The sequence below is a fragment of the Microcaecilia unicolor genome, chromosome 13 (genome assembly GCF_901765095.1).
Source record: "Microcaecilia unicolor chromosome 13, aMicUni1.1, whole genome shotgun sequence".
Classification (NCBI taxonomy): Eukaryota; Metazoa; Chordata; class Amphibia; order Gymnophiona; family Siphonopidae; genus Microcaecilia; species Microcaecilia unicolor.
In genome coordinates, this window is record NC_044043.1 from 38,693,415 (window position 1) to 38,719,220 (window position 25,806).

At 45.5% G+C, this 25,806-nt stretch overlaps 1 protein-coding gene across 2 annotated transcripts in view; it reads left to right on the plus strand.

Moving 5' to 3' along the window:
- The window catches only part of ANKFY1 (ankyrin repeat and FYVE domain containing 1), a 138,792-nt gene that overhangs the window by 100,883 nt on the left and 12,103 nt on the right, over positions 1 to 25,806 (plus strand). For both annotated transcript variants that reach the window (XM_030222266.1, XM_030222267.1), the window contains exons 15-19: positions 8,277 to 8,445; positions 15,775 to 15,893; positions 17,337 to 17,493; positions 23,075 to 23,275; positions 25,247 to 25,423. In XM_030222266.1, coding sequence (XP_030078126.1) covers positions 8,277 to 8,445; positions 15,775 to 15,893; positions 17,337 to 17,493; positions 23,075 to 23,275; positions 25,247 to 25,423 — 823 coding nt within the window. The remainder of the gene's footprint in view (positions 1 to 8,276; positions 8,446 to 15,774; positions 15,894 to 17,336; positions 17,494 to 23,074; positions 23,276 to 25,246; positions 25,424 to 25,806) is intronic.

Genomic DNA, 25,806 nt, shown 5'->3' on the forward strand with positions numbered 1-25,806 from the left:
CCGTTCTTCCCGCGCGGCTCCTTCGCGGAGTGTCGCGCCGGACGCCATCTTGGATGCGCAGCATATCTCTCCCCCGCTCTTGCGAGCGCCGGTTGAGGGTGCGTCTAGGGCTGTAGCCCAGGCTGCGGAAGTGCACAGTATGCGGGGTTTCTCCCCCGAGTTTGTTTTGCTGCTGCATCAGGCCTTCCTTATGCAAAACGCTGCCCCTGCTCCCTCGTCTGGTAAAGAGGTTGAGGCCCCCGGAGGTAAACGCCCTCGGGTTGATTCCCAGGCCTTGGAGGACTTTGTCTCCTCCGATGTAGATGAGGGCAGCGTATCTGAGTTCTCCCAACGGTCCTTTGTGGATTCCTTGGAGGAGGCGGATCCCCGCTCGGATGGAGCGGATGACACCTCTGCAGCGCGGCTCTTTAGCTCAGAGGATTTGCCCAACCTGTTAATGCAGGCCATGGGCATTTTGAAGATTTCCTCTCCGGAGGACGTCTCTCCCTCAGCCCCTGTTGGCTCTGCCATTATGCTGGGGACGAAGCGCCCGCATAGAACCTTCCACGTGCATGATGCCATGCGCACCTTAATTTCGGCTCAGTGGGATGTCCCGGAAGCGAGCCTTAAAGTGGTTAGGGCTATGTCCCGCCTCTATCCTTTGCCTGAAAGTGAACGTGAGGCCTATCTGTGGCCTACCGTGGTTTCTTTAATCACTGCGGTGACTAAGAAAACGGCGTTGCCGGTGGAAGGTGGCACGGCCCTATAGGACGCCCAAGACAGAAGATTGGAGGCGGCCTTAAGGTCGTCCTTTGAGGCGGCTGCTTTAAGTTTGCAGGCCTCAGTTTGCGGTTCCTATGTGGCCAGGGCATACCTGACTATGGTGCAGCGGGCTTCCCCCTCGGATCATTCCTTGAGGGCTGATTGGCCGGCCCTGGAATCGGGCTTAGCCTATTTGGCAGACTTGCTGTATGATGTCTTGAGGGCCTCAGCTAAAGGCATGGCCCAGACAATCTCTGCGCGGCGGTGGCTTTGGCTGAAGCATAGGTCTGCGGACCACGCCTCTGAATCCCGCCTGGCTAGATTGCCTTTTAAAGGCAAGCTGCTCTTTGGGGTCGAGCTGGACAAAATCGTGACCGATCTCGGCACGTCTAAGGGCAAGAGGTTACCAGAGGTCAGGGCTCGGGCTAGTGCTCGCCCCGGTACCTCCAGAGGACGGTTTCAGGAAGCCCGTCGGTACCACCCGAGCAGGTCGGGCTCCTCTGCCCCCTCTTCCTGCACGAGGAACTTCTCCCCCAAGCAGCATTCCTTTCGCAGAGACCGCCGTCCCGGAGGTGCTCCCTCCGGCCCTCCCCTAGGGTCTCGTACCCAATGACGGGGCCTTGGTCCACGCCCCAGTGCAGATTGGAGGACGGCTGTCCTCGTTTCTGGGCGAGTGGATCACAATAACTTCAGACGCTTGAGTGCGGGAAGTCAACAGAGACGGCTACAAGCTAGAGTTCTGCCGACCCTTAAGAGACGGGTTTGTACTCTCTCCCTGCAAGTCTCCGGTCAAGCTGTGGCAGTGCAGCAGACCTTGGACAATCTGATCCGCCTGGGTGCGGTCGTTCCGGTGCCAGAAAATCAGCTTGGCAAGGGACGTTACTCCATTTACTTTGTGGTACCAAAGAAAGGAGGTTCTGTACGGCCTATCCTCGACCTCAAGGGGTCAATCAGGCACTTTCGCATGGAGACCCTCCGCTCTGTTATAGCGGCAGTGAAGGCAGGAGAGTTCCTGGCATCCTTGGACATCAAGGAAGCGTACTTGCATATTCCCATCTGGCCTCCTCATCAACGCTTTCTGCGTTTTGCAGTACTGGGCCAACACTTCCAGTTCAGAGCCCTCCCGTTCGGTTTAGCTACTGCTCCGCGGACCTTCTCCAAAGTAATGGTGGTCATCGCGGCCTTCCTGAGGAAGGAAGGAGTACAAGTCCATCCTTATCTGGACGACTGCTTGATCCGAGCCCCCTCTGATGCAGAGTGCGGCAAAGCTGTGAACTGGGTGGTTGCTCTTTTGAGCTCCCTGGGGTGGATCATCAACTGGGAGGAAAGCCAGCTGCGCCCAACTCAGTCCCTGGAGTATCTGGGAGTTCGATTCGACACCCAAGTGGGCAGAGTGTTCCTGCCAGACAATCGGATTGTCAAGCTTCAGGCTCAGATGGACCAGTTCCTAGTAGCCTCTCCTCTTCGGGCTTGGGACTATGTGCAGCTGTTGGGCTCTATGACAGCCACGATGGAAGTAGTGCCCTGGGCCAGGGCTCATATGAGACCACTACAACACTCTCTGCTGCAGCGCTGGACTCCGATTATGCTGTGCGCCTTCCCTTGGACCCAGCAGTGCGCAAGGCGCTGAGCTGGTGGACGCAGGCAGACAAGTTGTCTGCAGGAATGCCTCTGGTGACCCCGGAGTGGATTGTCGTCACGACGGACGCCTCTTTGTCGGGCTGGGGAGCCCGCTGCTTGGGAAGGACAGCGCAGGGGCTCTGGTCTCCTGCAGAGGTAAAGTGGTCTATCAACCTCCTGGAACTCAGAGCCATTCGGTTGGCGCTTTTGGAGTTCATCCCGGTACTGGCGTTGAAGCCTGTACGGGTCCTGTCGGACAATGCCACGGCTGTGCCCTATGTCAACTGCCAGGGAGGTACCAAGAGCGCCCCTCTAGCCAAGGAGGCCATGAATCTATGCCAGTGGGCGGAAGCGAACCTGGAACAGCTGTCAGCGGCCCACATTGCTGGAGTCATGAATGTCAAGGCGGACTTTCTCAGTCGCCATACCTTGGAGCCCGGAGAGTGGCAGCTATCTGTTCAGGCGTTCTTGGACATCACGAAGCGCTGGGGCCAGCCGAGCCTAGATCTGATGGCGTCATCGGCCAATTGCCAAGTGCCGCGCTTTTTCAGCAGAGGACGGGACCCTCGATCCCTGGGAGTAGATGCTCTTCTCCAACAGTGGCCGACACAAGAGCTTCTCTATGTGTTCCCGCCCTGGCCCATGTTGGGCAGGGTGCTAGACTGGGTGGCAAAGCATCCGGGCCGGGTAATCCTGGTGGGTCCGGATTGGCCCAGACGTCCCTGGTATGTGGACTTGATCAGGCTCTCAGTGGACGAACCTCTGCGACTGCCAGTGGAGCAGGGCCTGTTACATCAGGGTCCCGTGGTGATGGAGGATCCCTCCCCCTTTGGTCTTACGGCCTGGCTATTGAGCGGCAGAGTCTGAGGAAGAAGGGCTTCTCAGACAAGGTCATCGCCACTCTGCTGAGAGCGAGGAAGCGCTCTACTTCTACTGCTTACGCCAGGGTTTGGCGTACCTTTGCAGCGTGGTGTGAAGCAGGTTCACTTTCTCCATTTACTGCTCCAATTTCTTCAGTGCTGGCGTTCCTGCAAGAAGGTCTGAAGAAAGGCCTGTCGCTCAGTTCCCTTAAAGTCCAGGTAGCGGCCCTGGCTTGCTTCAGGGGCCGCCTGAAGGGTGCTTCCCTGGCTTTGCAGCCAGATGTGGTGCGTTTCCTCAAGGGAGTTAATCACCTGCGCCCTCCTCTGCACTCAGTGGTGCCTGCGTGGAATCTCAACCTGGTGCTAAGAGCCCTACAAAGCCGCCTTTTGAACCCTTGTCGAGGGCATCTCTGAAAGACCTGACGTTGAAAGCAGTCTTTTTGGTGGCTATCACTTCAACCAGAAGAGTTTCCGAGCTCCAGGCACTCTCTTGTCGAGAGCTTTTTCTGCAGTTCACTGAGGCAGGAGTGACTATTCGCACAGTGTCTTCCTTCCTACCCAGGATTGTTTCTCGCTTCCATGTGAGTCAGCAGCTCTGTCTCCCTTCCTTTCGTAGGGAGGACTACCCAGAAGAGTATTCTGCTCTCAAATATCTGGATGTGAGACGGGTCATCATCAGATACTTGGAAGTGACCAATGATTTCCGGAAGTCGGATTATCTGTTTGTCCTGTTTGCAGGTCCTCGTAAGGGTCTGCAGGCTGCTAAGCCTACAGTGGCAAGATGGGTCAAGGAAGCCATTGCAGCGGCTTATGTGGCCGCGGGGAAGGTGCCGCCTATTCAGTTGAAGGCCCACTCCATTAGAGCTCAGGCGGCCTCGATGGCAGAGGCCGGGTCCGTCTCCTTGGAAGAGATTTGCAAGGCGGCAACTTGGGCGTCGGCCCATACCTTCTCCAGACATTACCGCTTGACTGTGGCTGCTCGGGCGGAGGCCCGGTTTGGAGCTTCAGTGTTGAGTTCAGGGATTTCAATGTCCCGCCCTGGGTGAGTACTGCTTCGGTACATCCCACCAGTCTATGGATTGATCAGCATGATGATATGGAAGGTAAAATTATGTATCATACCTGATAATTTTCTTTCCATTAATCATAGCTGATCAATCCATAGCCCCTCCCAGATATCTGTACTGTTTATATTCTGGTTGAATTTTAGGTTCAAGTTTAGTCTTCAGTTACTTCAGGAGGACTTCGTGTTCAAGTTTTTTCACTTGGATTCTTCAAGAGTTGAGACGAGTTTGTGTTACAGTGAGCTGCTGCATTCCTCTCCCCTCCGTTTTACGGGGCTGGATTGAGACTTAAATTCTGCCGGCACTCCCTTCCGCTTCGTGCGGCTGTAGGGCAGCTTTGTACCCCTCCCGCTTCGGCGGTGTTAGGGTCAGTCAGCTCCTCCCGCGGTTGCGGTTGCAGGATAAGCCAGATCCCCCCGCTCCGCGGGGATGAGCTGGACGGATTCCCCTCCCCCACTTGTGTGGGGATGAGCTGGGTTAATTCCCCTCCCCCGTTTCGGCGGTGGTGAGCTGGGCAGAGTGTCCCTTTGTGGGTGTAATTCTCTAAGCGCTGAGTCCTGCGGATGGAGCTTTGATATCGACATACTGAGGAGTTTCCGGCAGCACATGACCACATATAGGGAGGCAAAAGTTTGCTCTCTATCTCCACCTGCTGGTAGATGGACACAACCCACCAGTCTATGGATTGATCAGCTATGATTCGTGGAAAGAAAATTATCAGGTATGATACATAATTTTACCTTCAGAATGGCTACCGAGACCTCCTGCAGTAGTCTTGTGGGTCTCGGCAGTCTCAGCAGCCATTTTATGTTTCAACACTTTTATTAAGATCCAACTGACACAGTGCAAACATTTACACCATTTACAAGAAGTACAAACATAGGCTTGAAGTAAGTTCACACCCTCCAATACTAGTCAACACTGTATGGGATTTTTACATGTACAGAACACTCAAGAATAATTCAGAGTAAATTTGTGTTTTAGGTGTAATCCCCTCCTTCCCTGAGTCCCCCTCCCCCCACCCCTTCCCGATCAGCCATTTAAAAAATGCAACAGCAAGGTTCTAGGCACAACACTTAGACTAACTTTTGAAAGAGCGATATTTAGTGCCCCTGGATTGTGGAGCACGGGTACGCGAGGGGAGAAGCTGTTCTTAGGGAAGGCTTGTATTGTAGGGAAAAAATGTATATTCCTCTATTGGCTGCTGGATCACCCTCCTTTCCTTCTGGCATTGGAGGAATAAATTGCATGAGCTAATGACTTAGGAGGCTAGGGGTGCGGGTCTGTCACCGGGAAGGCAGCGGAGGTTCTTGGCAGTATGGGGGGCGTATTTAAATGTAATCTCACCCCGAGTACGCAGTCAACTCTTGAATAAACTCCCTTGGCAAAGGTAATGGCGCTTCTTTGGCATTTTGAGCGTTGCAATGGGATAAGAGGGTGGGGAGGAGGGGTTGTTAATTAAAGGGGGGGGGAAGAAGCTGAATTTATTATTCATTGTGTTTGTCTTTGGGGGAATCAGTAATTACAAGAGTGGTGGGGGAGGGGGGGGTTGACAAAAAGGTTAAAACATTGATGACGGGTTATAGCCACTTGGTATTCTAACGAATGTTTCATCTTTGAGATTGTGTATTTTCAGTATGTGGAGTGTATTGGTTTGGAAATGTCATCAATAAAATTGTTGAAACATAAAAAATGCAGTAGCACCTTCCAGAGTAGCATCAGCAGACAGGAAAAAGTGGGGTTCTTTCCTGCCCACGAAGAGGCTGCTAGACCACCAGAGCCCTTCAAGATGGGACTGGGGAGGGCCCACTGAGGCTCAGGGGGGCTGTACTTTATAAGGGGGGGGGGGGGAGAAGAGCCTCTCAAAAGACATTTACAGTGCTTTCTTCCAGAAGTATTCAAAACTGAGAGAGAAAGATGACAGCAAAAGCAAGGAACCAATGTTCAAGCACTTCAAGCCAGGCAAAGGACCAGAAAACTTCAGACATCAGTTACAAGATATTTTGTTAGTGACAAAGTTACTGTAACAATGATGGCAGAAACATTCAAAAAACATATCATACAACTTGTTGTAAAGGATAGTGTGCCTTTATCATTATTTTCACGACCAGCTTTTATAGGTCTAAAAAGAGAAATGGTCAACACCTTGGTGTTTCTCTGGAAAGAGACAGTGTTAGAAGATGGTATGTTAAGAAGCCTTTAACCAAAAGGAAGAACTAAAATCTCTAAGGGAGCATTTTGTATTTCTTAAAATGGATGCCTGCACACACCACAGAGTGAACTACTTTGCCATCAGTGTCCGATTTGTTTGAGACAAGAATTAAATAGCTACCAAGACACTGGCAGTAAAAGACACAGAAGCTCATCTCCAGTTCTTAGTGGAAAAGGTTCTGCAAGATTATGAACTTTAAAAAGAACAAGTTCTATGTATTGGAGCTGACAGTACTTCAAACATGCTAAGTACAATTAAACTAATACAAACAATGAAAGTGACCAACAGCTTGAAGAACACTTCAGAAATGCAGGAATGTTTGACATTGAAGAGCACGCTCCTGCAACTGAGGAACAAGCTGAATTTGCCATAGAACAACAAAATGACGATCTTTTAGATGATCTTTAGCTGCCTCAAAACTCTCCCAAATTCACCACATGCGCTGTGTTGTGCACACACTGCAGCTGGCAATAAATGACAGTCTGCAAGAAGGACATGCTGCTGCTCTGATTGGCAAGATGAGGAAAGTAGTTATTGCTGCCAGAACACCTAAAGTTGATTTCTATTTTGAAAAGACAAGCCGGAAAAGGGGCAATTATTGATCAAGCCACGTGCAGGGGCAGTGTCTACTTAATGATTCAGTTCTTGCTTGATCTGAAACCCTTTCTTGTGGACATGGCCAACCCTCAAGTGATCCTAATTGAAAGTCAGTGGACACAGGTGACAGAATTGGAAGAGTAGCTTCATCACCCATTTACAGTGACTAACAAAATTACAAGCTGAGGATTTAACTCCAGGGGTATTCTTGAAGGAGTAGAAGAACCTGATGTTTCATCTGTCTTAAAAACGAGGGTTAATAGCAGATGGCATTTCTGCTTTAATGAAATGAAGAGAGGCACAATTATTAGAAAATAAGATTCTTTTGACAGCTGTTTATGTACACCCAATTTAGCAAGAGGCTGGGAGAAAGTAGCTGAGAAATAAGGTCATCAGGTGACTTGTCTGCACTTGTTTCTCCTCACAGGATCACTCCCCTCCCCCCCCCCCCTCCCCGATCTACCCTTTAATTTTAAGGGGGTGCAGAAGGTGTGGAGGTGGAGCTGCCTACCGCTTGTTTAGAGTTGCTGAATAAGGATTTGGGGGAATTGGGAGAGGGGGCAAAGGTGTGGGTACTTTCTGAATGAGTAACTGAACAGAGGAAGTAGTAGCAAAGATGAGCAATTTCTGCCCATCAACTGATACGATACCACATAACCTTATGAAGCTGCTTTCCATGAGCTGGATCCAGCTCACTGAAGGGGAACTATAGCTAACATTGACGAGTTTCTCGCAGTCATTTGATGGGTGGTGGGATAGAACAAAGGTGGTCTAGGTGATCTCATGCTCTGGTGGATTATGGCTCAAGTACACACTTTTGATACTTAGTGCAGTGTTATCTACAAGAAGTATTGTCAGTGTGCATTATGGGTATGGAGAAAATAGAGTACTCTGGGAATGGCATTTCTGCCTCAAGATGATCTTGTTCTGTTCTAATTACACATCTGACTTTCTTTATGCAAAAGTACTGCAAAGTTTGAAGTCATTTAGTGATAGTAATGGCCTGCAATATGGTACTGCTTTTATTATAATTAATATCAACAAGTTAACAATAGCTTAATTTTCTTTAAAGTCTGCTAGAAATGAAAAGTGGTGGTATTGGTGTATGCAAAAGTATGGTTGGGTTTTGTTGTTTTCATGAAGGGAATATCTAGCTTCCATTTTTGTGTTTTTATATTGCAGGACACGGGAGGGGGAGACTGCCTTACAGCTGGCCATCAGAAACCAGTTGCCCCTGGTGGTGGATGCTGTCTGCACTCGTGGAGCAGACATGTCTGTGCCAGATGACAAGGGGAATCCTCCGCTGTGGCTGGCATTGTCAAATGACCTGGAAGATATTGCATCGACTTTGGTGAGTCCCCTTATAGCTTCAGTTATTACGTTTGTTTACTTCCAAACTTCAGAATTACGCAGGTGGCCAGGTTATTAGTTTGATGTTAGGTACACTTCAGCTTTGCAGATCATATTTGCAGTTTGCGAGTTGAGCTTCTCAAGGAGACACAAGGGTTCGACCACATTACTCCTCTTGTTAACAGCGCAGCTTCGACTACCAGTTGTTTGTCAATGCTCACTGAGCTCTTCATTCAGATCATCTGGCTTATTTTGCAGATTCTCTTATCTCCCTAGTCATAGTCTGAGATCCTCTCATGCCCCCTTGCTTGTTGTCTTTTCACATGCTTATTGTCATTTAGCTTTCTTGCCCCTTCTCTTGGGAATGCCATCCCTCCTTATCTCTGTCTGGGAATCTCTCTGTTTAAATTCAACAGAGGTGGGGGTCACGTGATGCAGTGAGCGGCAGAAGACGTGCTCTACTCTAGCTGCTCAAAGCCTCGTTCAAAAAGCAACTTAACTGGCGATCCCCGCCCTTGAAAATCTCCCCAACTGCGCAAAACAGCTTTCTTAATATATGGACAAGTATATTACGAGATCTCTGATGGCTCAAACGGCGAAAAGTGGAAAGAAAAAGGAAGACAAAACAAAAGTTGTCGAATCCAACATGGCGCCGGTTTCGCCGGCACATTTTCCTTCCAGCCAGAATGGTGAGACGCTCATACCGGAGCTTACGGAGGCAGTTGTGCGGGCATTAGCCCCACAATTTGATCAGTTATCGACACAAATAGCAGGCATAACGGCGGTGACCTCGGAACTCTCGCGGCGCACGGGCGAGCTGGAAGCCCGGGTGGCAGAGGTGGAGGAGGGGCACCAAGAAAGTTCGGGTGAACTAGAACGATTGTCCCGCCTGATACAAGATTATACAGAGAGAATCGAGGACTTGGAGAATAGATCAAGACGAGACAACCTCCGCTTTGTGGGCTTTGCGGAATCCTTATCAGAAGCCAATTTGAAAACTACTCTTGAAACTTGGTTGCAAGCGAACTTTCCCGAAGCAGGAGAGGGGAGGCAAATACGTCTTGAGCGGGCCCACCGCGTGGGACCTAGACCAGCAAGAGAACAGCGCCCGAGGGTGATCATAGCAAAGTTTCACGACTATTCACAAAAAGCAGCCGTTTTGCGGGCATATAAAGGATGCAGAGACTCCACTAAGTATGATGGCGCAGTCATCCGTGTTTTCCAGGATTACTCCGCGGCCTTGTCAATGCAGCGGCGGGCGTTTTCGACAGTTTGCACGAGTCTGGTGGAGAAGAAACACAGATTTATGTTACAATACCCAGCGACTTTAAAAATCATGGATAATGGAGTCTGGAAAGCCTTTAATAAACCAGAAGTAGCCGTGGAATGGCTGAATAAGCAGGTAGCAGGGCCAGCAGACTGATTAAAACAGCTTTACTGAGAGATCATCATGAAAGGCTGGAGGTGATTAAAACACCTGTTGGATTACAATTATCGAGATTGCCAGGTTGGCTGTTTGGAATTTTGTTGATCACTTGGTTTGTGGGTTCGAGTGGCCCAGTTGTGCAGAAGAATGGATGCAAGATGTAAAACTGGCGGCACCCAGATGCTGGAGAGCCAATTCTAAGACTGGAACGATGATAAGTGAACTAGAGTCATTTGGCTCGCAAGTGCTCTAAGCTTTATGAGAGATGTATAACCCGGTTGTTTGGGGGTTTGGAGAGGGTGGAGGGAAGTTCAGAAATTTGTTGATATTTAAAAATGACGGAGAACGAGGCTTTGTTGGCACCTATTGACCCCTCACCGGACGCGGCTAATTTGGGTTGCGTCTGGTGACGTAGGCCCAGGTGCGACTAAATGGGGAATAGAGTAGGGAAGAGGGTAGGTCTAAGGGGGGAGGGTAGGGAAGATATGGGAGAGCAGGGTAGAATTGAGATTAGATTTGCATGGTGGGGGGGGGGGAGGGGGGAAGGGAGAAGCACAAAACTAGACACTGTTTATGTTGGATTATGGAGTCCTGTCGATTGGAGCAAATGTTATCTTTACAGCAAGGACCTGGAAAAGTGCAAAGCTTGGGTGAAACCTGCTGCAATGCTGAGGCGGATAGGAATGGGAAGTTACTGGGAAAAGACTGTAGGCCGCCTCTGTTACACAAACTAGGCTGCTGGGTGGGGGCTGGGCACCCGGGAGCTCTAGGAATATGGAAGTTGTCTAATTTATGTTACCAAGTTATTTAAAGGATGGCTAGGCCACCAACCCCCCGATTGATTTCATGGAATGTATCGGGTATCTCCTCCCCAATAAAACGCACAAAGATTTTGACAGCGTTGCAGCGCCACAAAGCTGGAATAGCATGCCTTCAGGAAACTAAATTAACGGACGTTGAGCACCAAAAGCTTAGACAACGTTGGGTGGGAGAATGTTATTTTGCATCTTCGGGCAGCAAAAAAGGAGGGGTGGCAATTTTAATTCATAAAAATATGCAATGCACATCAAAGTTAATTTGTAAAGATAGGGAGGGCAGATATATACTTTTACAGCTAAACATAATGGGACAAGAAGTTTTCCTACTTAATGTTTATGGCCCAAATGTATATGACCATTCCTTTTTCCAACACCTGGTTCGGCTAGGAATCCAATATGGTCATAGCCCATGGATAGTGGCAGGAGACTTTAATCAAGTCATGGATGGGCTCCAAGACCGCTCTGGACCGCAAACAAGCCCAATGTTTGGGAGGGGTAAAGGATTGGGGTATTTGAGTACCGCTTTAGATCTTATAGACCCATGGAGGTTAACCCACCCTACATCTAAAGACTATACGCATTTATCCAGAGCACATAGCTCATGGTCGAGAATAGACTATATATTAATATCCTCAGTCTTGTTTCCTCAAGTACCACGTGCAGAGATAGGAGTAATGGAAATCTCAGATCATGCAATGATTTGGATTGAACTGGAAGTGGGAGCAACTAGTTTACGTCACCAAGTTTGGAGGTTTCCTGGATATCTGGCAGAGGACGCAGACTTCCAGGATTACTTGAAACAAAGATGGTCTTATTTCCTTGACACGAATGGGGGCCATGCGGGGGAAGCTAGATTGTTCTGGGAGACCTCCAAAGCAGTGATTCGTGGGGATATAATCGCTTATATGTGTGCTCGTTCAAAGAGATTGGCAAAGGGAGTGAAACAATTGGAAGTAGCGTATCAAGCAGCGAAACGGGCACACATAGCACGCCCCACGAAAGAGTCCAGGGAGGTTATGCTGGCCTCTCTGGCAGCCCTTAATACAATGATCCATGAGAGAACAAAGAAACAATTTTTTTATAGATCTTTCTCTTTCCACAAACATGGTAATAAATCTGGGAAATTGTTGGCCCGCCTGAATAAGACCTGGGGGGGAAATAGGTTTATACCAACACTTCGAGATGCAGAGGGTAGACAAATAAACAACTCAGAGGAAGTAGTCAGATTATTGGAACAATATTATGCAAACCTATACAAAGCCCCGGAGGCGCCACTCGGTCCGTCCATAACAGATTACTTGGCAGACTCTGGAATGCCACGTCTGAACCCTGAAGTGCTAGAACAATTAAATATGCCTATCAGGGCCAAGGAGCTGCAAAGAGTAGTGAAATCATTAAAACGTGGGTCAGCTCCGGGTCCGGATGGATTTGGTGCTGAGTACTATCAATTGCTTTTTCCACAAGTGGGTGGCCCGCTTCTTGATTTTTTTGAGGAATCCATTGAATGTGGGGGATTTAGGCGAGAGTCTAATGAAGCCTTGATAACTCTAATTCCAAAAGAGGGCAAACCACCAGAAAATCCAGGTTCATATAGACCTATATCTCTTATAAATGTTGATTTAAAGATTTTAGCGAAGATCATCTCGGAACGCTTATCCCCTCTAATACCAAAATTAGTGGGAGAGGGTCAAGTGGGGTTTGTGCGGGGTAGACACCCTTGTCACAATGTCAGGAAGGCCTGTTTAGCCATTGCACAGAGCCTTACCAAGAACGAACCGTTGCTGCTAGTTAGCTTAGATGCCGAAAAGGCTTTTGACAAGGTGAGATGGGATTACCTTTTTTCTGTCCTTGATTATATTGGTATCCGAGGGTGGATATTTAATGCTATTGTAACGCTATACACTAATCCAAAAGCGTCATTATTGATTAATGGTATGAAATCAAACCCCTTTACAATAGCATGTGGCACGAGACAGGGTTGCCCCCTCTCACCACTCTTATTTTTGTTATACCTTGAACCATTGTTATGCACTATCCAAAGGGACCCAGATGTGCGGGGGATTAAATTACACTCGCGAGAGCTCAAAACTTTAGCTTTTGCAGATGATATATTAGTAACTATAACAAAACCCCAATCCTCTCTCCTGTATTTATTTGGTATTCTGGAGGAGTTTGGCTTCTACTCGGGCCTTGCCCTGAATAGGAGTAAGTCTATGGCTCTGCCAGTCCAGACACGGATACGTTCGACCTGGGAGGGGGCATTTCCATTAACATGGGCAGAGGATAAATTGAAATATCTTGGCATATGGCTGACAGCCGATCTGACCACCCTTTATAGCCAAAACATAGAACCCCTTAAACTGAAAACTAGACAGACTTTGCAAACATGGACGACTTTACCCCTATCCTTGATGGGGCGGATAGCCCTCTATAACATGATTCTGGTCCCAAAATGGGTTTATGTATTGCAAGTGCTTCCTTTGTTCCTTAAACATAAGGATGATCAGACGTTGACGAGGGTAATGACCAAATATTTATGGCAGGGGAAGAGACCAAGGTTACCAGTTGCTAAATTATATCTCTCTAGACCTAAGGGGGGATTGGGACTCTTAAATCTAAAGTTATTCTCTGTGGCAAGTAATATGCGCCACCTCTCTGATTGGTTTCGTGGCACTAGTTTCTTTTCGTGTACTAGTATAGAGACCATGGTGTTCTCCCCCCGACATTTTAGTGCATGGCTACATGCTACGCCAGGGGCAGTAAACACACCCCGGTATTTCACATCAGTGGTGTCTCCATTAAGACAAACCTGGCGTTGGCTGGGCCGTAAATTTGTTTTTTCTACAACTTGCACTCCACTATTGCCGATAAGAGGCAACAACCACTTCCCCCCGGGGAGCTCGACTAAACTTTTCCTAGAGTGGGAAACACGGGGGATTAGCTATATACATCACTTATACTCAGAAGAGGGTATTTTAAAAACTACTGAAGAATTAGACAGAGAATTTGGTGTACTTAGAAAAGATTTTTTTGCCTCCTTCCAACTAAGACATTATTTACGATCTATTCCACCTGCACATTTGAGTCCCCAAATATGGAGCCGACTGATGTCTCTTTTAGCTTTGGATGCTCAAGGGTCAGTCCCTTTAAAATATTACCATTCGGAACTACGTGAGCAATTAGGTGAGATTGATTACGAACAATTGGCAATGCAATGGAATAAAGAACTACCAGTGAACGTTAAATCTGATCACTTGAAGGCATGCTTTTTGGATTTACCCAAAATCTCTGAAAGCGTGGCGCTGCAAGAAACGGCCTATAAATTCCTGTCTCGAATGTTTTTTTCTCCACATAGAGCATGGAGGGCGCATGTAGGTCAGGAAGATAGATGTAAGAAGTGTGGTCACTCTCCAGCGGGGCTGGGTCACATGTTCTGGGCTTGTCCCCGAATAGCCAGATTTTGGACGCAAGTGTGTTGTCATGTGTCGGAAATGTGGAGGGTTACATGGCGGAAAAAGCCTCAGCTACTATTCCATAAATTTCACTTGGTACAAAGACCACCTATAGGGTTGCGCCCGTTTCTTAAAAAAACGGTTTTACTGGGTAAGAAGGTTATCTTGCAATTATGGATAACGCCAGACTCACCAACCCTGTCTCAATGGCGAGCGAGAATGATTTTTTTGTGCTCTTTGGAACGAAGAGCGGTGGGCGACCTGGCCTCACCCAGAGGAGAGTCTTTCTGCCAAACATGGGCCCCTTTTTGGGACTCATTAACAGAGGTGGCTAGAAGTAGGATTTTGAATTCTTAAAGGTTGAATGGAGGTGTTTTCCATGGCGTGGTAACAGAGGGAAATGATGTAAGAGAAAAAATACAAATTAATGAGGTACTTGTCTAGAATCCTCGAAGCCCTAGAGATTAAGAATTTTAAAAGGAAATGACCTCTGGAAGCTAACCGACATGGCCTGATTTGGCAGCACTGGCAGGTTTTGTAAATCAAACATAAGTTTTGTGTGTGATAGCTCCATAAGAGGCTAAGCTAGATAGTGACTCTTTGCCTCCGTATCCATAATTGCTCTTTAGAGACGGGAGGGACGGGAGGGAGGGGGGGAGGGAAGATGGGGGGAAAGGGGAGATTCAAAGTAAAGAGAAAACTGGCGAAACTGTTGGAGGCTATTAATTGTATGTTTTGTAGTTAATATTCTTGAAATGTATTTTGACTATAGCCCTACAAACTGTACTATTTTGTCTTTTAATAAACACATTTAAACATAAATTCAACAGAGGCCTCCTTTAATGTGCAAGCTTTTTCTCAGCTTATTTATGCAGTCTCTGTGATCCCTGCAGAGGGAATTTAGGTCTTACTTTGCGTATGTGAGTATTATGTTTTTCAATTTGTTCTTAAATTAGTTCTGTGTGTTTGCAAGGGACATTGTTTTCATTGTGACCTGCTGTCATGCAGATGTTCGTAAGGAACGTATTGTTTTGTTTTTGTAATTTAAAAAAAAAAATTTTTTAATCTTGTTTTTAGATATTTTATGTTTAATTTAGCTTTCTACACTGCTTTGATATTTTTTTCGAAATATGAATGACAGTTTAGGAAATTGTGATAAATAAAAATAAATAATGCTAAAATTTAGCATTGGACAAACCCTAATATAAAAACAGTTTCTTTTCTGAGTAGTTCAGGTTTTGGTTTATGGTGGAACTAAAATACCTTAGTGAACTTATCAAAGAGTGGGATGCTCCTATTTGAGCAGTGTTCACCTAGGAAGGGGTATAAAGTAATTCAATATTGGTCAGGTTCAAGTGTCTCTTTAAAATTTAACCCTTTAAATGCAAAACCATTGGGAGCTAGTTTCAAATCTTTGTGTACCAACCTTTATTAATTTTGTAATATTAAAATAATAAAAATTATGCGCCATGGTGGGATAACGCACCTCTGAAGTCTTAAAGCCTTGACAGGTTTTGATAAGAAAATAACTTTTAACTCAGTACCATTTAGGGCAGGCACAGGCAGGGTCTTTATTTTCCTGCATTGTATTCTCTACTGATTTGTCTTATCCTTGGTCTTTGGTTTTAATTCAGGTAAGACATGGGTGTGATGCAACCTGCTGGGGTCCAGGGCCCGGAGGATGTCTACAGACTCTTCTACACCAAGCCATTGATGAAAATAATGAGCAGATTGCCTGCTTCCTCATACGCAGGTTGGACTTGCCTCTCTCTGTTCCTGAAGAAGAATATATTATAAGGACAACAGCCTTTCTTCTCCTTTCTTAAAAAAGCTCCTCTTGCAGGCCCAACCTTTTCAGGCTACCTTAAGGTCATTTTAAAGTTTTAACCAGAGTTTCCTTTTTTTTTTTTTTTTTTTTTTTTTTGTATATTTAGAAAACAGCCAGCTTTAAGGTTAGTGGCTTAGGCTTCTACATGTGTAGCTGTGTAGAAGTTGAACTGTGACAGCTGTGCAGATGCTACAGGAGCCACATTTTGTATGATTTGTTCAAAAGTACTAGGACATTGTAGCGTGGAAGTTATTTTTGAATCTCAGCATGTTTGGGTATTTGCACTTTTAGTGTTTCACAGTATTGATCTCAGTGTTGTATTTTAAATGTCCTTAGAAATATGGTTTATCCAGAATAGTCATGATTGAGGCCCTTCCAGATAATGGGAGCTCTGTGCTAAAACAGTTTTGATTGATTAAAGTTTTGCTGGAGCAGAGGAGTAGCCTACTGTTTAGCATAGTGGGCCAAGGAAGCCAGGGTTCAAATTCTACTGTTGCTGGTTATTATCCTTTGCAAGTCACATAACACTGCTTTGCGTCAGGTGCAGACTTAGATTGTAAGCCAGGGCTTCCCAAACTCTGAACTGCAACCCCAAATAGGGTCACAAAACTCATCTTTAGATTGGCGACCTGGCTGGTCTATCAAAAACATTATCAGCCTGTGGAGGGTTGCATGCTTTCTGTGGCCCTGATAACGGGGGTCTTGGCCACAGAAAGCTTGATGAGCATTGATGTAAGCCCTCCAAGGACAGGGAAATATCTACTGTACCTGAATGTAATTTGCCTTGAACTACCACTGAAAAAGACATAAATCCAAAATATGAAGCCAATTAATATTTGGCTAATAGAAGTTCATAAAGGATCAGGGCCTGGGCTTCATAATTTTTGGGAGGATAAAAGGTGTTTTACTGTAATGCTGTTGAGTCTGTTGCTAAAAACATTGTGCTTGGTGCATTGTAAATAATCATTTAAATGACTTTAATGAAAAACTGAGCTCATGTGAGTAAAATGGGCAGTTGGTTTTGGCGTAACTGTCATATATTATAGTGGTTCTCAACCTAGGTCTCAGGACACCACCCATTTTGTCTGGTTTCTATGAATCCACAATGAATGTGCATGAGAGAGTTAGATTTGTAAATCTATCTACAATGAATATGCATGAAAACCAGACTGGCTGGCTGTGTCCCAAGGAGTGTGTTGAGCACTATTTTCATATGCTTATACTATGAGTACTGTGCTTCTCATGAGTAAATCTATGCTTCGAAGACTTGTAGCACTTGAAGCTGCTTCTCTGAATTTGCTGATGTTACACAGGGTTGAATGGAGCAGTCAGATCCTTATAGTGATCTAAATCTTTCTTTCCTTTCAGTGGTTGTGATGTAAATAGTACCAGACAGCCAGGCCCTAATGGGGAAGGGGAGGAAGAGGCCCGAGATGGGCAGACACCCCTGCACTTGGCATCCTGCTGGGGGCTGGAGGAAGTAGTGCAGTGCCTTCTGGAGTTTGGTGCCAATGTAAATACCCAGGTATGCTGGTCATTCCTTGGAGTCGTATGTCTGAAGGCAGAGAGTTGGTAGGGGAGTGCAGTAATGGAAAAAGGAAGGGGGAGACTGGTAGCAGTGAGTAGTAGTAGAACTGGATGTGCTGGCAGAGAACCATGAGGACATGGCCTTTCCTTGACAGCAGCAGATTCAAAAGGAGATGAATGGTTGACCCAGTGCTTCAATACGTGACAGCCTAGATTCTGTGGCCAGCAACAGAATCGGTGGCTCCTCCTTAATGAGGATCCACTTGTTTCATCAAGCCTGATACTCGGTCACATAATAACATAGTAAATGACAGCAGAAAAAGACCTGCATGGTCCATCCAGTCTGCCCTACAAGATAAACTCATATGTGCTACTTTTTGTGTATACCTTACCTTGATTTGTACCTGTCCTTTTCAGGACACAGACCGTGTAAGTCTGCCCAGCACTATCCCCACCTCCCAACCACCAGCCCCACCTCCCACCACTGGCTCTGGCACAGACCGTATAAGTCTGCCCAGCATTATCCCCGCCTCCCGCCACCGGCTCTGCCACCCAATCTCGGCTAAGCTCCTTAGGATCCATTCCTTCTGAACAGGATTCCTTTATGTTTATCCCACGCATGTTTGAATTCTGTTACCGTTTTCATTTCCACCACCTCCTGCGGGATGGCATTCCAAGCATCCACTACTCTCTCCGTGAAAAAATACTTCCTGACATTTTTCTTGAGTCTGCCCCCCTTCAATCTCATTTCATGTCCTCTCGTTCTACCACCTTCGCACCTCCGGAAAAGGTTCGTTTGCGGATTAATACTTTTCAAATATTTGAACGTCTGTATCATATCACCCCTGTTTCTCCTTTCTTCCAGAGTATACATGTTCAGGTCATCAAGTCTCTGCTCATACATCTTGTAACGCAAATCCCTTACCATTCTCATAGCTTTTCTTTGCACCGCTTCAATTCTTTTTACATCCTTCGCAAGGTACGGCCTCCAAAACTGAACACAATACTCCAGGTGGGGCCTCACCAACGACTTATACAGGGGCATCAGCACCTCCTTTCTTCTGCTGGTCACACCTCTCTCTATACAGCCTAACAACCTTCTAGCTACGGCCACCGCCTTGTCACACTGTTTCGTCGCCTTCAGATCCTCAGATACTATCACCCCAAGATCCCTCTCCCCGTCCGTACCTATCAGATTCTCCCCACCTAACACATACGTCTCCCGAGGATTTCTATTCCCTAAGTGCATCACTTTGCATTTCTTCGCATTGAATTTTAATTGCCAAACCTTAGACCATTCTTCTAGCTTCCTCAGATCCTTTTTCATGTTTTCCACTCCCTCCCGGGTGTCCACTCTGATACAGATCTTAGTATCATCCGCAAATAGGCAAACTTTACCTTCTAACCCTTCGGCAATGTCACTCACAAATATATTGAACAGAATCGGTCCTAGCACCGATCCTTGAGGCACACCACTATTCACCTTTCCCTCCGAGCGAATTCCATTCACCACCACCCTCTGGCTTCTGTCCGTCAACCAGTTCCTAATCCAGTTCACCACTTCGGGTCCTATCTTCAGCCCATCCAGTTTATTTAAGAGCCTCCTGTGGGGAACCATGTCAAAAGCTTTGCTGAAATCTAAGTAGATTACGTCCATAGCTCGTCCCTGATTCAATTCTCCTGTCACCCAATCAGAGAACTCAATGAGATTCGTTTGGCACGATTTCCCTTTGGTAAACCATGTTGTCTCGGATCTTGCAATTTACTGGCTTCCAGGAAATTCACTATCCTTTCCTTCAGCATCGCTTCCATTACTTTTCCAATAATCGAAGTGAGGCTTACCGGCCTGTAGTTTCCAGCTTCTTCCCTATCACCACTCTTGTGAAGAGGGACCACCTCCGCCGTTCTCCAATCCCTCGGAACCTCTCCTTTCTGCAAGGATATATTAAACAAATCTTTAAGAGGGCCTGCCAGAACCTCTCTGAGCTCCCTCAATATCCTGGGGTGGATCCCATCCGGTCCCATGGCTTTGTCCACCTTTAGCTTTTCAAGCTGTTCATACACACTCTCTTCCATGAACGGTGCTCTAGCCACTTCAATCTCATTTGTACTTTTTGCAGTCCATCGCAGTCCTTCTCCAGGATTTTCTTCTGTGAAAACAGAACAAAAGTATCTATTTAGCAAATTTGCTTTTTCTTTGTCATTATCCACATAGCGGTTCGCAGTATCTTTTAGTCTCACAATTCCCTTTTTAGCCATTCTCCTTTCACTTATATACCTGAAGAAATTTTTGTCATCCCTCCTTACATTTCTAGCCATTTGTTCTTCTGCTTGCGCTTTCGCCAGACATATCTCTCTCTCTTGGCTTCTTTCAGTTTCATCCTGTATTCTTCCTCGTGTTCCTTTTCTTGAATTTTTGTGTATTTCTGGAACGCCAACTCTTTAGCCTGACAAGTCGGTTCTATATATGATTGATTAGAGGTACAGAATAGCATTTCTTCAAAACCTCCCAGTTTGAGGTCTCCCTCCTCAACTCTGGTTCTAGGTCATCATGTATAACTCCTTGCTGCGGAACTAGATTCCTTCATCAGAAACTATGCTGTAGAGGATGTTCCTCACACCAGAGAGGTCAAGGTTTCTACTCAAACTTCTTCCTTCTATAAAAAAAAAACCAGGATGTCTCAGACCTATTCTCAACTTCATAGGCCTCAATATTTTTGTAAATAAAAATTAAAAATGATTACATTTTCCATGATCCTTCCTCTTGTACTAGGCTGCGTTTGGTTGCTATTCTTATAAAACACTCAGTCTAAGTTAGATAAAGAAAAAGAATCTTTATTTCTCAGTGCAGCAGCACAAGAAATACTAGTACATAAGTATATAAGCACTGCCACGCTGGGAAAAGACCAAAGGTCCATCAAGCCCAGCACTCCCGTCTCCGACAGCGGCCAATCCAGGCCCCAAGAACCTGGCAAAACTATTGGCTCTTGGCATTAGTAGTTTTACAGAACAGAGTCTAACAGTAGGAAAGAAGAGAGAGAAAGATTCTTAGCTATAAAGAATTAGTTACGAGGGGGGAGTAACCCCTCTTCAGGAAAAATAGTCCATGGGAAGGGTATGAAACTCTCTTACCAGCATGGCTAGTTTTCAGAGTTTCTTTGTCTGCAGCGTCCTTTTTTAGGCTTTGGTGAGCATTCACTTCTCCTCTACCCTGGACCAATCATAGGTGCTGCATATATGCTGGAGACTTGTAATTGGGTCTTTCATATGTGCTGGAAGCTTGCAATTGGTATCCTTGCCATACCTCTTCTCAGTAATTTACATTTGTAGCAAGTTATACCAGGCAGCTGAGTTGCCCTAGCAACAGGAAGCCCCATCAGAGTTGGTGACCATCCAGAAATTCCTGCATGTGATGGATGACAGTAAAGACTAACAGCCACATACAGAAAAGAAAGATGGGGGGTGGGAAGTAGTGCAGCATACCTGAAGTAGAACATTATAGCTAAAAATGTATAGAAACTCTCCTAAATTTAAACTGGTTAGCTGCCTTTGATCTGAAGGATGCTTACACCCACATCCCATTCCATCTGGATCTTTAGCAATTTCTTGGGTTCACTTTTCTAAAGCATTATTATCAAATGCTACCCTTTGAGCCTTTCCTCTGCACCCCATCCCCCAAAGGCTTCATGAAGTGTTTTGGCATATCTATCCCTACCTTGATGATTGGCTACTATCAGTGCCTTCCAGGTACACAGTAACAACTTCTTTCTAGAAGTAACTATAATCATTCTGAGAAGTCTTGGATTTCTAATCAACATATAGTAGTCCACCCTAATCTCATCACAACAACTTCTCTTCATAGATGCATACCTGACTACAACAACAAAAATGTATCTTCCATCAGGACCATTTGCCTTCATGTTTGCCCAGCTTTGCTTAATAACAGCTTGGCTCTTCTTCTCCTGGGGCACTTGGCAATCTTCGTCCACGTAGTTCCCTCTGCAAGATTAAGAATGAGAGAATCCAATTGCATCTCAGATTTCATTGGCATAAACAGTTTTGACCCACTCTCAAAAAGAATCCCTCATGCACCAAACAGCAGGCATTCCTTGTAATGGAAATGGATGAACTCAAACCAAAAGAGGATGCCGTTTCTAAATGAGACTAAATAGTATCCCTCATCACAGACACATCTCTCTACACATGGGAAATGTTTTTGGAACATCTGCAGGTCCAAGGCTCTTGGTCCCTCAGGAAAGAAAACTCCACATCAGTCAGCTTGAGTTCAGAATGATTTTCAAGACTCTTCAAAAGTTTCGTAAGTGGCTAAATGGAAAAGTGGTTCTCGTCCATATGGACAATCAAGTAGCCATATTTTCTGAACAAACAGGGTGATTGGGATCCTATTGTCTTTGCCACTTCAGATCACTCTGCAGGCAACTTATGTCCTGGGCAGTGTAAATTATCTAGCAGATTCATTAAGTCAACAGTTAGATCCACATGAGTGGTCCCTAGATCAGTCAGTGGTACAGTCTGTTTTGGAAATGGGGAGCCCTGATGGAGGACCTCTTTGCTTCACAGGACAGCATGTCCCCTTTTCTGTTCTCTAAAGCCAGTTTCATGACATTTTTGCCCTACAATAGAGTCAGCATTTTCTGTATGTTTTTCTTCCCATTCCTTTCATCTCTTGAGTTATTCAGAAAATAGTACAAGACAAAGCTCATGTCATTCTAGCTGTTCTCCCATTGGTCCAGACAAATATTTTTTTTGTTACATTTGTACCCCGCGCTTTCCCACTCATGGCAGGCTCAATGCGGCTTACATGGGGCAATGGAGGGTTAAGTGACTTGCCCAGAGTCACAAGGAGCTGCCTGTGCCTGAAGTGGGAATCGAACTCAGTTCCTCAGGACCAAAGTCCACCACCCTAACCACTAGGCCACTCCTCCACTCTATGGTTTCCTCTGCTTCTCTCTCTAACAGTACACCAAATGATCTCTCTGGGCAATCATTTATTTCTTCTGACACAGAACAATGACCAGCTTCCTCACCCCAGTCTACAATCTCCACACCTCGTGGCTTGGATATTGAAAGCAAGTTGATTTTCTGTCTTCCTGTTTCAAACAGGAAAATTACATGCAAAGAAAGCAAGTGAAATTTCTCGGGGTAGGTTTTCAGGAGAAATAACGAAATGCAAACTTTTCACCAATAATTAAATTAAATTAAAATTCTGCACAAACTTTTGCCTTCATTATTTCTCCTGAATACCTCCCCTCCCCGCACCTGTGGAATTTGATTGAGCTTATGAATTTTAATTATTACCCTCACTATGTATTTTTGCATTGATTTAGATGTGTTCAAATAAGGGATCATATTAGTTAAATGCCAGACTTTTCTTTTAGGTTATGGTTAGAGATTCCATTTTATTATTGTCAGACACAGTGCATGTTTAAAAGTAATTAAGAATATGTTTAAAGTAGAAAGCTAAATGGTTGATCTGTTTGAAGTTGCATGAGATGCTTACGCTTTGGATTTACTATTTTTAAATGTGATTAGAAGGCTTATTCTTTTCCTCTTTGTAGGATGCTGAAGGGAGAACACCAATTCATGTTGCTATTAGCAACCAACATCGTGTTATAATCCAGTTACTGATTTCTCACCCCGAGATCAAGCTCAGTGTGCGTGACCGGCAAGGCATGACCCCGTTTGCATGTGCAATGACTTACAAGAACAACAAAGCGGCTGAGGCAATCCTGAAACGAGAGCCAGGTGCTGCAGAGCAGGTGAGGCACAGGTAGCATGGCCATCTGTGAAAATCCTGATGCTGCAGTTTCCTTTATATTCATACTAGTATTCATGAGGACCCATGAAAAGCTGAAATGTATCTTAAAAGCTTCACATCAAATAAGTTGTAGCAGTGTAAGTGAATTTAAAAAAATATTAAATCTTGTCTAGCACCTTCCCAAAAATTGCCACCCCTACTGCAGTATATAAAATGTGTGCTATGTCCAGAAGGGAACGTAAGACTGTCCTGGAGTACAGACTTGTATTTTTTATATCTATACAATTATGAGAAACTATTACAAGAAGCTCAAATTTTTGATAGTTTTATCCCTCCTGCTTCGGTATACTTGCTTCTGTAGGTGGGGATTGGATCTTGATTTTAGATTTAGAGGGGCATTTTCGAAAGAAACGTCTATTTGGATTTGGACGTCTTTGTATTTTTGAAAAAAGATGGACGTCCGTCTTTTGTTTCGAAAATACCATCAAAGACGTCCAAATCCAAGGACGTCCTTAAATTTGAAAGTTCCTAGATTTGGACGTCTGACTTTCGACCATTTTCGAACACAAAGATTTCCAAATGCAAGACGTCCAAAGCAGAGGAGGAGTGGCTTAATGGTTAGTGCAGCGGGCTTTGACCCTGGCAACATGGGTTCAATTCCCACTGCTGCTCCTTGTGACTTTGGGCAAGTCAAATGCGCAAGGGGCATTTTTGGATATGACATTTAAGTCTGAATTTGGACGTTTTTTGTAAAATGTCCAAAATCAGAACAGGAAAGATCATTTTCTACAAAAAAAAGTCTCTCTTTTCCTTTTGAAAGTGCTGTTTGGAAAAATGTTTTCTGATTTGGGGAGGAAGGGGAGGTGATCCCCGTGTCCCTCCAGTGGTCATCTGGTCATTTGGGACACCTCTTGTGTGGAGTAGGGGAGTAGCCTAGTGGTTAGTGCAGCAGACCTTGATCCTGGTGAAGTGGGTTCAATTCCCACTGCAGCTATTTGTTATAAAAACAGGTCTAGCTCAAAACGTCTGAGTCTTGGATGTCTCGCTGAACGACATCCATGTCTTAGGAACGCCCAAGTCCCGCCTTGAACACACCCCTGGCACGCCCCCTTGAGATTTGGACGTCGTCCTGACGGACTGAAGTTGAAGACGTCCAAAATCGGGTTTCGATTATACCGATTTGGACATCCCTGGGAGATTGACGTTCATGTTCCGATTTATGTCAAAAGATGGTTGTCCATCTCTTTCGAAAATGGGCCTGATAGTCATCTTTCCAAGTCCTACTCAAGCTGAGTTAGCAAGGCAAGTACAGTTGGTGAGTTCCTGCCCCAGAGGTGGGGTAGTCTAGGTCTTGTACAATGAAGGGTGAATAACTTGTTTGCTGTCACAAAGAGCATCAATGGGAGCATCCCTGGTTTTCAGCCGCTATTTTAACCACTAGGCTACACTAGTATTCACAGCTGATTCAGGTTTTTCTTTTTCTTAAAATGCTGAAATAACTTTAACTGATTCCTTCATCCATAGCAGCCACAAAAACCTCTATTAACTACCATGTTTGGAAAGCACAGACTTATGAGGATGAGGATATTCTCCACCTTGATGCCTCTGCTTCTCATCAGTGCAGGCAGCCAGTCAGTCTAGCATCAGTACTGTGTGCAGTTCTTAGTCAAAAGCAAGCAAAATGTACCAGGAGGGGTGGGAGATAATTTAATAATGGTCAGTTTTTGTGTGTGACCATAGTGAGCTATACAAGCCATGTTTAGTGTTATAAGCTTAATATGTAACATGACAGTATTCCTTTTTTATGTGTTTTTAAAGATACTGTAGCATTATAATCAGTTTGAATTGTAAAACAATATCACCCTTAAATGTTAGGAACTACTTTGAATCAAGAATGATTGTCATTCTGTTTTGTAGAGACAATGTAATATTTTGCTTTTTGTTAATTTTATATTACTGTTTCTTGGATTAGATGGATAACAAAGGTCGGAATTTTCTTCATGTGGCAGTGCAGAACTCGGACATCGAGAGCGTACTCTTCCTGATCAGCGTACAGGCTAACGTCAATTCCAGGGTTCAGGATGCCTCCAAACTAACACCGCTGCACCTGGCTGTGCAGGCTGGCTCAGAAATCATAGTTCGCAATCTGGTACATACAAATGTCTTGTCACAAGCACCTCACAGAGGTGACTCTCCTTCTTTGTAAGTGGTAGTAGCCAGATCTGCATCTCTTGCTGCTGTAAGGTAGCTTTCCAGTATCAAGTTAGAAGATCATTTTTCTTTAAAATTATATTGTGTTGCAGGGCTCGGCAAATCTCAGACGTCGGGTCACTGTGGCACCTAAGATTTCTTCTTCCCAATTGTTGATTTTTGCAGAGCTGCATCACAAACAGTGCACCGTGATTTGGCTCATAGTAAGCTTGAGCTGCGCAGTGCAGGAAGTTCAGGAAGTCTCACAGATTCAAGTACAATTTGAAACAGTGAGATGAGGCAGAGCCTCCTGCACTGCTTGGCTAAAGCTTGCAGAGAGCC